The following is an 11,844-nucleotide window of genomic DNA, read 5'->3' as shown; positions in this document are numbered from 1 at the left end:
TGGAGGAGCTGCACGCTCTGAGACACGAGGATGTCAGTGGTGCTGATGTTGCTGTTGTGGATGATGCGCCAAAGATGCTACGTCATCGCAAAGGCCTGGTGCACAGCGCACACAACGTGAACATCTCTCCCCCCTTTTGGGTCCTGAGGAGGAAGACTATGGGAGGAGGAGGGGGTGATGAAGACTTTCGGTGTGGCATCGGCAGACAAAAGAGAAGCACGTGTAGTGGGCGGTCCCCAGCACGCGGGGTTCACGTGGCTGCGGTGAGGGCAGAGCTGGAGCTTCATGAGAAACCGCGACAGTCTGGAGCAACCTCAGCTGGACGAGACACCTTCATCACCACCACCACCACCACCATGGCCATGGAGATGGAGCGCTCAGAGTAAGTGTAGTCTCTGCTTTTATTTTGTATTAGCGTCTATACATGAACTTTAATCAACAGTTTACAATTTAAAGTCGATTACTGACGTTTGCTCTCCTTATTAGAACACGTGTGACAATGTTTTTTTATTTTTTAAATTGATAAACATCTCGAACATTGAGGTGGTTTTACACCCTGTTAACAGCCAAACGCTTAGTATTTCAGACAGACTTTGTTTATCGTAGCATCTGAATTTATGATGTACTTTGTGTACATTTTGTGCTCGTGGACCCTCCCACTCTAAACGCACATGTTGAATAATTGTCACTAATTGCTATAAAGGTTACAGCTGGGGTTCTGACAGTTTTTACACTCACCCATAATCCTCACGTCTATGAAATGCACTTAACTTTTCTGCCATTTGTAGCCCAAAATGCCATAGGAAGAAAGGATCTGTTTTTTGGAATTTTCAATTTAAATGTTTTTTTTTTTTTTTTTTTTTTTTTTTTTTAAATGTTTGCAGTAGAGTTTAACCTGTACTAGTCTTTTAAATAACAGTGTGTTTATTGTGTGTATATAAGTTTGTACTTTTAAAAAAATTTTTTAAGTACTTTTCTCCCCACAATTGTACAGCTATTGGGACAACCACTTCAGTGAAATCATGTACATTTAATTGTTGCACATATGTTGTTATACATTAATGATGCCATATGAATAATAATAGTTTTTGATTTAAAATAAATAAATAAATTTTTTTTTTAATGGAACCACAAGCTACAGCTTAAAGACGCTACACATTTTAAATGTTCTTAAGTGAAAATGTTTACTTCCACATGAGAATGTGGACACTTATCTTAAAGTTTTTTTTTATTAAATTTTTTATTTATCTCCATGTGTTTTTGGATTCTACAAGCTTTCCAATTTGTTTTCCACATCGTTTATTTTGCAGTGGTTGTATTGTTCCAGCCTGGAGGACCCTGATCTATTTATGAAGAGCTAATGTAATGCTTGCATTTTTCTGCTGACTGTAATGTTGCTCTCACCTACTTATCTTAAATCATGCATCATCATCATCAAATAAACCCCAGTGAAATTGTGTCTGTAAATTTGATCAACAGAGTTAATGCATGTGTTTGTGTGTGGTTTGGAAAGGGAATAAAAAAAAGACCAAACGAGAAGATTAACAGTCGATGTGGGAAAAGTTTTGATCGTTAATTTGAATAAAGGATTATTGTGCTTCACTGTCCTCTCTGTAGCGTGATCCGCCTGATAATGCAGTACCTCAAGGAGAACAACCTGCACCGAACGCTGTCCACCTTACAGGAGGAAACCACTGTCTCGCTGAACACAGTGGAAAGCATTGATAGCTTCATTGCAGACGTAAACAAAGGCCATTGGGACTCCGTCCTGTTGGCCATTGAGTCTTTAAAGTTACCTGACAACACGCTGATTGACCTTTATGAGCAGGTAAGTGTTTATAACTGGTCAGTCATTTAAAACAATATATTTTTTAATGATTAATTCAATTGAAAAGCATTGATTTCTTCTTAACAGGTTGTAATGGAGCTGATTGAAATGCGGGAGGTGGGTGCAGCTCGTTCACTCCTGAGGCAGACTGACCCCATGATTATGCTGAAACAGACCCAGCCAGAAAGATACATTCATTTGGAGAGCCTACTAAAGTGCTCCTCCTTTAACCCACGGAAGGTAAAAAAAAAAAATGAGCCGTTTGTACATTTAAAAACGCTAGCTCGTACTGGACTCAACCAATGTTTTTTTTTTTTTTTGCTTGTGATTGCAGGCGTACGCCAACGGCAGCAGCAAGGAGAAGCGACGCAGGGCTATAGCAGAGTCTCTAGCGAGGGAGGTCAGTGTGGTTCCTCCGTCCCGCCTCGTTGGGCTCCTGGAGGAAGTTGGTGTGAGTACGCTCGTCAATATCCCGCTCAGTCCTCTCTGTAATTACATGGTAAAAGAAGTAGGGATGTCCCGATACAACTTTTTCATTTCCGATATGAGACCGATATTGTAGCCTTGCGTATCGGCCGATACTGATATTTATCTGATATCAGCTGGAATCATACATACTTTTCTTTTTTTTCCTTCTTCTTTAATTAAAAAAAAAAAAAATACTTATTTTGTAGTGTGGAATGTTAGAAAAGGCTTGATCATGTGATGTTACTCAAACAGAGAACAATAGGCAACAACAGTAGGTATGAGAAAAACTGACCCATTTTTTATTAACAAATTGGTTACACGAATTTTAACCTTCAACATAATATCTACAGTATTCTACAATTGAATAAAATAAATAGAAAATTGGAACTTCGGAAATTTGAATATGATATTCGTTTTCAGGCTGATATCGGACCAATATCGAGACACCCCTAAAAAAAAAAAAGCCATTCAGTTGATGCTCAGAACTCAAGCCTATGAACCAGATGCACTTAACCCTTTGTCTTCCAGCTGTATATCTCCTCCTTTTTTTGTGCAAACAAACAGTTTGTAAACTTTTTAAAGGCCCTCAAAAGTCCCTCACATCATATCTACAATTAAAAATGCTACAGCTTCCAAAAGATTGATACATTTAGTTTAGTTAAGCAGGGTACACATAAGGACTTTCTAAATCTCAAGAGATTTTTCAAAGATCAAATGCTGGTTTAAGTTGATTATTTTTATAACAAACTAAACACCTTCAACAGATCAGATATACAGTTGCGACACAACTATAATTCATATTTCTTCTTATTCCATGTTTGGTTTCTCAAATGTGACGGAATAGGAGAGCGACACAATCATCCTCATTTGCTAAACTGTTGATTTCTTCTGTCATGTAAAGCACATTGAATTGCCTTGTGTATAAAATAAAGCTTGCTTTTCCTGTTGGTTGCAGTCGATGAGACTGGAGCAGTTTTCAGATAATCTCTCCCCCGACATGGCCAGCGACAGTTCAGACAGCTCAGACAGACTCATGGAGAAGGAGAAGGAAAGCTTTCCAACACAACTGTATCGCCACATCAAGGTGCTCAACACTCATTGTACCTCCATGTAACCAGTGCACCTATTTGTTTAAAGGGCGTTTCTTGTCACAATACCATATTAATAGTTATTACTATAGGTGTGTATTGTCTGGGATCTGGCGATACAATTATTACGATTTATATATATATATATATATGACTTAAGAAACAACTAATCTGTCTTAATGATAACATTATGTATGAAATATATTGGAACATTTTACACTCAAAATATTGGCTTTAACATGCCACGTGCCAACAACTTCAAATAACACACAATCTGCCTGTGGCTTTTAAACCAACTTTGACTTTAGTGCAACATGACTTTAGTGCAACTTAACTGAGGTTTATGCCTAGAACAATAAATAAATGCAGAAAGTTAGTACTTTCTTTTTAGATTTTATTGAAAAAACACAAGCTGGTCAACGTGCCCAGGTTTCAGAGCACTTCTTTGTGCAGTTACAATGTCTCCTGCAGTGGAAAACACTTTCCTGGTTAAATAAAGGTAAAAATAAATAAATAAATGTGAAAAAAATCGATATGGGTGCATTTTGAATCGATCCGAGAATCGCGCGACGTAATATCGCGATATATTGCCAAATCGATTTTTTTTCAACACTCCTAGTTATCGCTATCTTTTTGGTTCATGAAGCCAAACTTTATTTTAGTGGATTCTATGCTAATATTAAATAAATCACTCTTTTTATTTAGCCTATGATTTATTCATTAAAACATATCCCAAGTAAAGCTTTATAGTTTTTCATTGTATATGTATAGTTTATTAAAAAAAAACATTAAAAAAAATGTATTATTGGTTTATTCAATTTAAATAAGTGTTTTTAAAAAAATGTTTAAAATGGACCTATATAGTTGTTTCCTTCAAGAGTTGGAAATACACAGAATTCTAGTTGGCTGCCAAATTGCTTGTTGTTGTTCTTTGTTTTTCAGTGAAGTAATATAACTAACAGCAGCATGTGTTTAAAATGAATGAAGAAAAAAAAACGCAATCAATGTGATGCGTTTGTGTTTAAATTGAACTGTTTGAAAAACTTTGCTGTGTAGTGGACTAATCCATAAGGAAACATCAGTGTAGTCAATATAGAAAAAACATTCCTACACATTATTCAAAGTGTTCTGACTCCCACAGATTACCAGATTAGAGGGGTTTTATTTCATTTTAGTTACAACTTCTCACAAGATAAACAGGAATGCTGATTGTTTAGAAGTTTATGAGCGTGTGCCACTTCATTCTACAGTTTGGACGACGATCACATGTAGAATGCGCTCGTTTCTCACCCGATGGCAAGTATTTAGTGACCGGATCAGTGGATGGACTCATTGAGGTCTGGAACTTCTACACTGGAAAAATTAGCAAGGTAAATATTAACAATTTCAATGTTTTTTTGTCTTAAGTGTCTTTTTTGAAAAAGAGTTTAGACTTGTGCATCTGAAAAGAAATTTGAAGTGTTTTCCAATGTACCATTTTGATTTCTCTCTGCGTGTTACCACTATGTAACAGGATTTAAAGTATCAGGCCCAGGACAGCTTCATGATGATGGATGAAACCGTGCTGTCAATGTGCTTCAGTAAGGATTCAGACCTGCTCACCACTGGAGCTCAGAATGGAAAAATAAAGGTTTTTTTTCTTCTTCTATGCATTTTATTATATCGTCAGTATATGTGCAGCCTTTGTGGCCTGGACCAGACGATAAGTTAGACTTCTATGTTTCTGCATTAATATGTTTTTAACTCCTTGTGTGTGTTTTTATAGGTGTGGAAGATCCAGAGTGGTTTGTGCCTGCGCAGGTTTGAACATGCCCACACAAAAGGCGTGACTTCACTGAGCTTCTCCGCAGACAACAACCAGATCCTCAGTGCCTCCTTTGACCAGACGATCCGGTGGGATGTGATGATGTTATGTGTCCTCTGATTAAAACATAGCCTGAATAGCATCTCTGTGCTCGTGGAGGCTGTGTGGGAGTGCTGCACATTATCATTTTATTGACTTCATAAATCCCTGCGTGGGTCAATCTTGAAAACACAAGGGAAAACAAAATAATGACGAAAACAATTCACTAACTTTACCTTCAGAAAAAAAAAAATCTGACTCAAAGGCGGTTTCTGGCATAAACATAGAACTATATATCTAAACCTTTAATGAGAGCCCTTATTCTCTAAGTTAATGACAACCAACTTTTCTTTTGATTAATGTTTGACAAGTACATAAGTACAAATAGTTTATTATGCAATGAATTAGAAATAATATAAATATATTTATTAATCTTTACCCAGATAGCACACACACATCTCGCCGACGTCGGCACGATGAATAAAGCTCTATCAGCGTTTGATCATTGGGCAGACGACGTCGCACAGACATTGACGTTTGGACGATGGATTAAAGATGCTCAGCGCGGCCTCTCTACAGCTTATATTAACCTTTATTTAGCTCAGATCATTCAATTAGTATAAATATCTCCATATCCATAGTCGAGTATTTACTTAAATCTGATAGGAATATGGCAATATTGCAACACCAACAACAACAAAAAACAATATATTACGACTAAATAGCATATTATGTGTGAACAAAATAGCGTCACAGTTTATGATCATACATGTATTTTCAGCAGCATAGCCAAAAGAGCCCCAGCACAAAAACAGATTCATGGACATGACATTTTACAGTTCTACAGTTTTATAAGTGGTATCACCAATTTTGGGGGAAAAACACACACAAAATGATGCATTAGGAGTAGAATATGCTGAGGCCGACATGAGGCGAGACGTATGCGTGCAATCTAGGAACCATGCTTAAAATATATATTTATTTTTTTTAAATTTTGGCTCATTGGTACAAAATGAACCAGAATATCTCTAGAATTGAATAACAAGAAACCTTTTTTTGTATTATTTGATTATTTTAAAACCACTTTCTGTTGCTTTATACAACAGAAAACTATAATCAAATCAGAGCAAAAAAAAAAAAAATCCCCCAAAACCCTCCAAAACAAAGCCATATCCATGCTATATATCTATGTACAACACTAGATGGGAGCTCACTACATCTATATCTTTAGCTAACCCTTAAACCCTCTATCATTTGACATTTTCAGTCATTACTTATGATATAAAAACATGGCTTTTTAATCAATTATTTTTTTAAAAAAATACCAAAAAGAAGATTCATGACATTAGCAAACATCACATCCATGCAATTCTGTCTAATGTGGGTGGATGTCTGACTACGTCTCATGTGTACCACAAGTTTTCTTCCTCGTGAAGGCGTCTCAGGATATTTCAGAGTGCTGGAGGGTGTGGGCTGAGCTTCTGCTGTGTTGTGAGAGCATGTGCTGTGTGGGTGTAGCAGAGATACCATGTGCTCAGGCACAAAGCTGCAACGTGTTCCTCTGCTGCAGTTCCTCTGCTCACAGAATTGCTTTTTTTTAATGCTAATTCCTTCTGCTGGGAGACCATGTGAATCAGTGCGCATTAGACCTTTTTGTCATGGTTTTTAGCTAAGCCTGTCACTCACTTGGAGCTAAAAAAATAACACAGTTTCTACTCAAATTCCTCCTACGAGTTACACTGCAGATTTTTTTATTTTTTATTTTTTTTGATGCAATGCAACTTGTACCAGTGCGGCTTTATTTATTAATTGCTCAATTTTGTCATTTTCAGAATTCATGAACTGAGATCAGGCAAGACCTTAAAGGAGTTAAGTGGCCATTCATCATTTGTAAATGATGCATCTTTTACTTCAGATGGAAAACACATCATCAGTGCTTCATCCGATGGCTCTGTTAAGGTACATATAGTTGTGGTGCAACAGTTATATAAATCTATTGAAACATAATCATACCATTTTTAAAGTCTATGATTATCGAGATAGATTTGTGTCTATTGAAAAAAATCACTTCAATCAAAAAAATAAAATAAATCACTTCAATCAAAAAATAAAATAAAATAAATCACTTCAATCAAAAAAATAAAATAAATCACTTCAATCAAAAAAAAAAAAAAATAAATAAATAAATAAATCACTTCAATCCAAAAAAATCACTTCAATTAAAAAACCCTTTTCAATCAAAAAAAGTTCAATCAAAAACATATTTTCAATCAAAGAAAAAAGTGTTAAAATGCAAAAAAAAAGATGTACTACCTACTGTATAATATGGCCCAAATACAAAAACGATGACTTCAACAAAAAAACCAAAAAACATTTTCAATTAAAAAAAAAAGTGTTCAAATGCAATTATTTGAGTCTCAATGTTTTTGTTTGGTTTTTTTTTTTGCATTTCAACACTTTTTTTTCTATGATTGAAAATGTTGTTTTTGATTGAAGTGATTTTTGTTTTGTTTTTTTTCATTAAAAAGTTTTAAATTGATTGAATAATGAAGACAAAAATCTACCTCCACATATGATGAACCATCTTTAGCATTCAACTGTGTTGTCATACACATAAATCTAGTATTATTTATTGTGTACTTCTCAGATTTGGGACACAAAATCCTGCAAGTGCATCCACACATTCCGATCGCTGTCTGCGACTTCAGAAGTCCCTGTAAACAACGTAATCCCTGTCCCTGGAAACCCGGAGCAGTTTGTCGTCTGTAATCACTCCAGCACAGTCTTCATCCTGAGCATTCACGGGGAGGTGAGAGCTCTTCATCTAATCTAAAAACACTGTGATCTTCCACAAAATTAACCTTTTCCTAGAACAGCCTTGCAGCCACAGCGCTGTCACCCAGCAACAACGTAAGGGATGAAAACCACATCAGGATGAGGAAGATTCTGTGTGTTTTCTGCCAAGATCAAAACAAACCTAAAAGTGTCATGAGTCAAGGCTGCACACTGTTGATATAATGACACCTGAAGGTCAAACAAAACACCAATGAATTCATTAAATCAGATCGTTTTCATCTTACATCCTGCAGTGACATGAATACATCATCCATAATGGCATTCACATTACCTACCATCATTTTCATCCATTTTAATAAGCCCACTTCACTGTGCAAAAGTGAAATCTTAATAAAATGAAATATATTTTAATTAAGGCAATATATGTCTATTTTTTTTTAATGCCTGATTCGATATTTTTTTTACCAGTTAGATTTTGTGTAAGAGTATTTAGAGTATTTAGACTTTTCTGTGCTTTTAACATGATAAAAGTGGGGTTCATACACATGCCCAAAGTGTTTTTATCATTGATTCCCTCAATCGTGAGTTAGAGGGTGATTTGTCTTAACTGATTTTTAATAACTTCAAACTTGTTTTTATGTCTCTGTTTTTTTAACGGTTTTAATCTCTGACCACAACTTTTTATCTTTTATTTTCTAATGTATAGCTGCCTTTGGAAAGCACTTTGTAACATGTCTTGAAAAGTGCTATATAAATAAAGTGTATTATTATTATTAGCGTGACATGGGACCTTTAAGTAGTATAGCCGTGATTTTACTGGAAATAAGCTAAATTTATCTCCCAACAGAAAAGGAAAATTTGGCCATACCAAGATTTTATTTTAAAACAAGTAAAATGTACAAAAATGTTAAAGTAAACTAACTGGTAAGAAGAAATATGTTGAAAGGAGCATATATTGTCCTAATTTAGAATATTTCATTGAATAAGAGTTGACCTTTTGCAGTGTTGGATTGAGGGATGGATAAAGACATGTCATGTAAAGCTTGACGTGTTTACTTCTTCTTTTTGTGCTTTGCTGCAGTATAATCTGTCTTCTTTTGTGTTCTCTACAGACGGTGAAATCGTTCAGCTCAGATAGTAAGGAGGGAGCAAACTTTGTGTGCTGCACCCTGTCCCCCCGTGGGGAGTGGATTTACTGTGTGGGGGAGGACTTAGTGCTATACTGCTTCAACTATACGACGGGAAGGCTGGAGAAAACGCTGACTGTAAGCTCTACGTCTAGTCTGTGGGGGGGGGCTTAATGTTAGACCATTCTAACAAGATTAAAAATTAGGAGCTGGAAATCTTCTGGTGGGGGGTCATTGAGGAGTTGAGGGTAATTTGTATAACTAAGTATGTGGTTATTTGTGTCCACAGATTCACGAGAAAGAAGTTATTGGCATAACTCACCATCCACACCAGAATCTGATCGCTACGCACAGCGAGGATGGTCTGCTGAGGCTGTGGAAGCCCTGAGATATCACCACACGTTACTCACTGAGGACCAAGAGAGACGTCCACATGGAGAAAAAGCATTTTGTGCAATATTGTGTTTTTTTTTTTTTATTATTGACCAAATTATAGACAGACAACAATAGAAATGTCAATTGTAATCAACCCCCTCCAAAGTCCAAATGTTAAGTTGATTTAAGAACAGGGTAAAGGATCTGGTAATTAGGTGTATCTACAGTATCAGTGTCATGGATAGAAGTTACTGTTGCCCAACGGACCCTCGTAGAGCCAAAATATTTAACATTAAAGCAACTTTAGAGTGCAGCTACAGTATATTATTCTTTAAGAATCATTTTTTCCCACCAAGGCAAGTTTATTTATGTAGCATTTCATACACAAGACAATTCAATGTGCTTTACACAAAAAGTGAAACACAAAACATTAAACAAGAGTTTAAAACCAATAAATCCTATACTTTAATTATGTTATTGATGCGAGTTTACTGTGCACACAAGTTGGTGTGGGACTGATACTGCCACAGAAATAATGAGGTACTAACAAATGACATGATCTACATTACAAGGATGTTTGTTATTCAAAAGTACTGAACTGATTTTGACACATTTTAACCAGAAGAAGACCTTATGACATGGAAGATTCCATTACATTTAGAAGGTGATTTAGATCAATTACCTGAATCTGAATCTGGATCAGGTTGATATCTAGGTTTTTAAGTGACTCCGTTTTGTCAGGTTGGTTCCTCAACTACCCCACAGTTTTATAAATGTGTTTATAAACTAAACATTCCATTGGGTTTTTAAAAAAATAACTGGGGTGCCCATACATTTTGACCTACTGTGTCATTAATGGGAATATGAATTTCTTCTAAGGCTTTTAAGTGTGAATGATAATGGTACCATGATAAATATCATTGATCCAGATAACTGCTAATATCTTGTAAATAGGATATTTGGCGCTGGGTGGAAGTTTGTTCTTGTCAATTGATCATTTACTTACCCAATAATCTCTCTTTGTAATGTATGTTTATTATTTGGATGGATTATTTTCCATCCAAAGTCATTGGAGCTGAGCTGGACTGAGCTGTCGCATTAAGTGCAGGAAAAAAGTTGATATTAAAAATAGATTTACAGGATTTATGTTGGGGTGGAGGTGAAAACGAGCAAAAAGAATTGTGGTTCATGGGTTTTCCTATTATTTAGTACACACAGCCCTGTACCCTAGTTAGACCAACATTCCTAATCTAGATTTAAAAAAAGTACAGTAAATGCTTTAATAATTCAGATTCACAATATTTGTGTTAAATCTGTTTTATGATCTTTCTCTCCATTCGTGTCCCATGTTATGCACTTTCACTTGTAATATCAACAGTGCAGTTTGAATCCCCATTTTCATCTCTTCTATCTTTGTTAGAAATGAAAATGCATGATAGTAAACTGTTGTGGAAATATGAATAATATGAGCCTTTTTTGGGGGCATTAAACAGTATCAGGTATATGACTTGACTGATTTGTTTTGTAATAGTTTTTTTGTAATTTGTTTTTCACTAATTTTGAATCAGGTGTAAGCATTGCTTTGTTTCTCTGCATGCTACCTCAGTGAATTACGTATATATAAATGATGTCACAGTATTTAAAGGACATTTTGTAAAATATGCATGATTATAAACCTCACTAACCCGTTGTGCATTCCTAAGTGCATATAATGAACGTGGTCACACTGTCATCCTGTGTGTGCATCAGTAGAACATGCTAGCAAAGTAGTGAGCCATTAACATGAAATCACGTACAGGATATGTGGTCGTGTCTGTTCTAGTGTATTTTTACTCATGCTTTGACACACAAATTTATTAATAAAATTCAAACTCTGAACATAACTGTTTTTGTCATATTTTCGAAACCTAAAGCATAGAGGGAATCCAATCCAACAACACGCTGTATAATATATTTAATTACATTTACGATTTATAGGCCAGGCTACTGGACTCAAAACACCACTTTGTTCTTCTTGTTGTTGTGTACATGAGTTAAAATCTCTACTGCTCTGTTATTCATCAACGGATCTGGCTGAAATTTGGTAGATATAATCTCTGGATGTGTACGCATCGACGCTTGGAGCCCGATTTCTCTTTTTTAAATTGACTTTAAAAAAATTAAAGTCAATTTCTCATTTATTTGCGAGTAAAATATTACTTTATATCGGTTGATGGTACTAAATCATTGGCACATATCAATATATAAATGGGGCCCATTACCCTGGGGCCCCATTTTTCAAACGACTACTTCTCTGTTAGTTCTTGTTAGATTGGAATG

The 11,844-nt window shown here is 35.7% G+C and overlaps 1 protein-coding gene across 1 annotated transcript; it reads left to right on the top strand.

The window, feature by feature from the left end:
* LOC114473448 (WD40 repeat-containing protein SMU1-like) lies at positions 1-10,332 on the top strand. The gene is made up of 12 exons (XM_028463124.1): positions 1-382; positions 1,618-1,828; positions 1,916-2,068; positions 2,163-2,279; positions 3,252-3,380; positions 4,635-4,754; positions 4,898-5,014; positions 5,150-5,277; positions 7,060-7,186; positions 7,875-8,036; positions 9,136-9,288; positions 9,440-10,332. The coding sequence occupies exons 1-12, from the start codon at positions 75-77 to the stop codon at positions 9,536-9,538; spliced, it is 1,824 nt and encodes a 607-aa protein (XP_028318925.1). The 5' UTR covers positions 1-74; the 3' UTR covers positions 9,539-10,332.
* Positions 10,333-11,844: the final 1,512 nt, after the last annotated feature.

Source organism: Gouania willdenowi, chromosome 1 (assembly GCF_900634775.1).
Source record: "Gouania willdenowi chromosome 1, fGouWil2.1, whole genome shotgun sequence".
Lineage (NCBI taxonomy): Eukaryota > Metazoa > Chordata > Actinopteri > Blenniiformes > Gobiesocidae > Gouania > Gouania willdenowi.
Note: the sequence above shows the minus strand (reverse complement) of the source record. Positions and strands in the feature narration are given on the sequence as shown.

Bases quoted from the DNA above. Each gene is read 5' to 3' on its own strand.
- LOC114473448 (XM_028463124.1), top strand. From the start codon at position 75: ATGCTACGTCATCGCAAAGGCCTGGTGCACAGCGCACACAACGTGAAC. The intron at 383-1,617 runs GTAAGTGTAGTC...TCCTCTCTGTAG, and splicing joins ATGGAGATGGAGCGCTCAGA to CGTGATCCGCCTGATAATGC. The intron at 9,289-9,439 runs GTAAGCTCTACG...TTGTGTCCACAG, and splicing joins GGCTGGAGAAAACGCTGACT to ATTCACGAGAAAGAAGTTAT.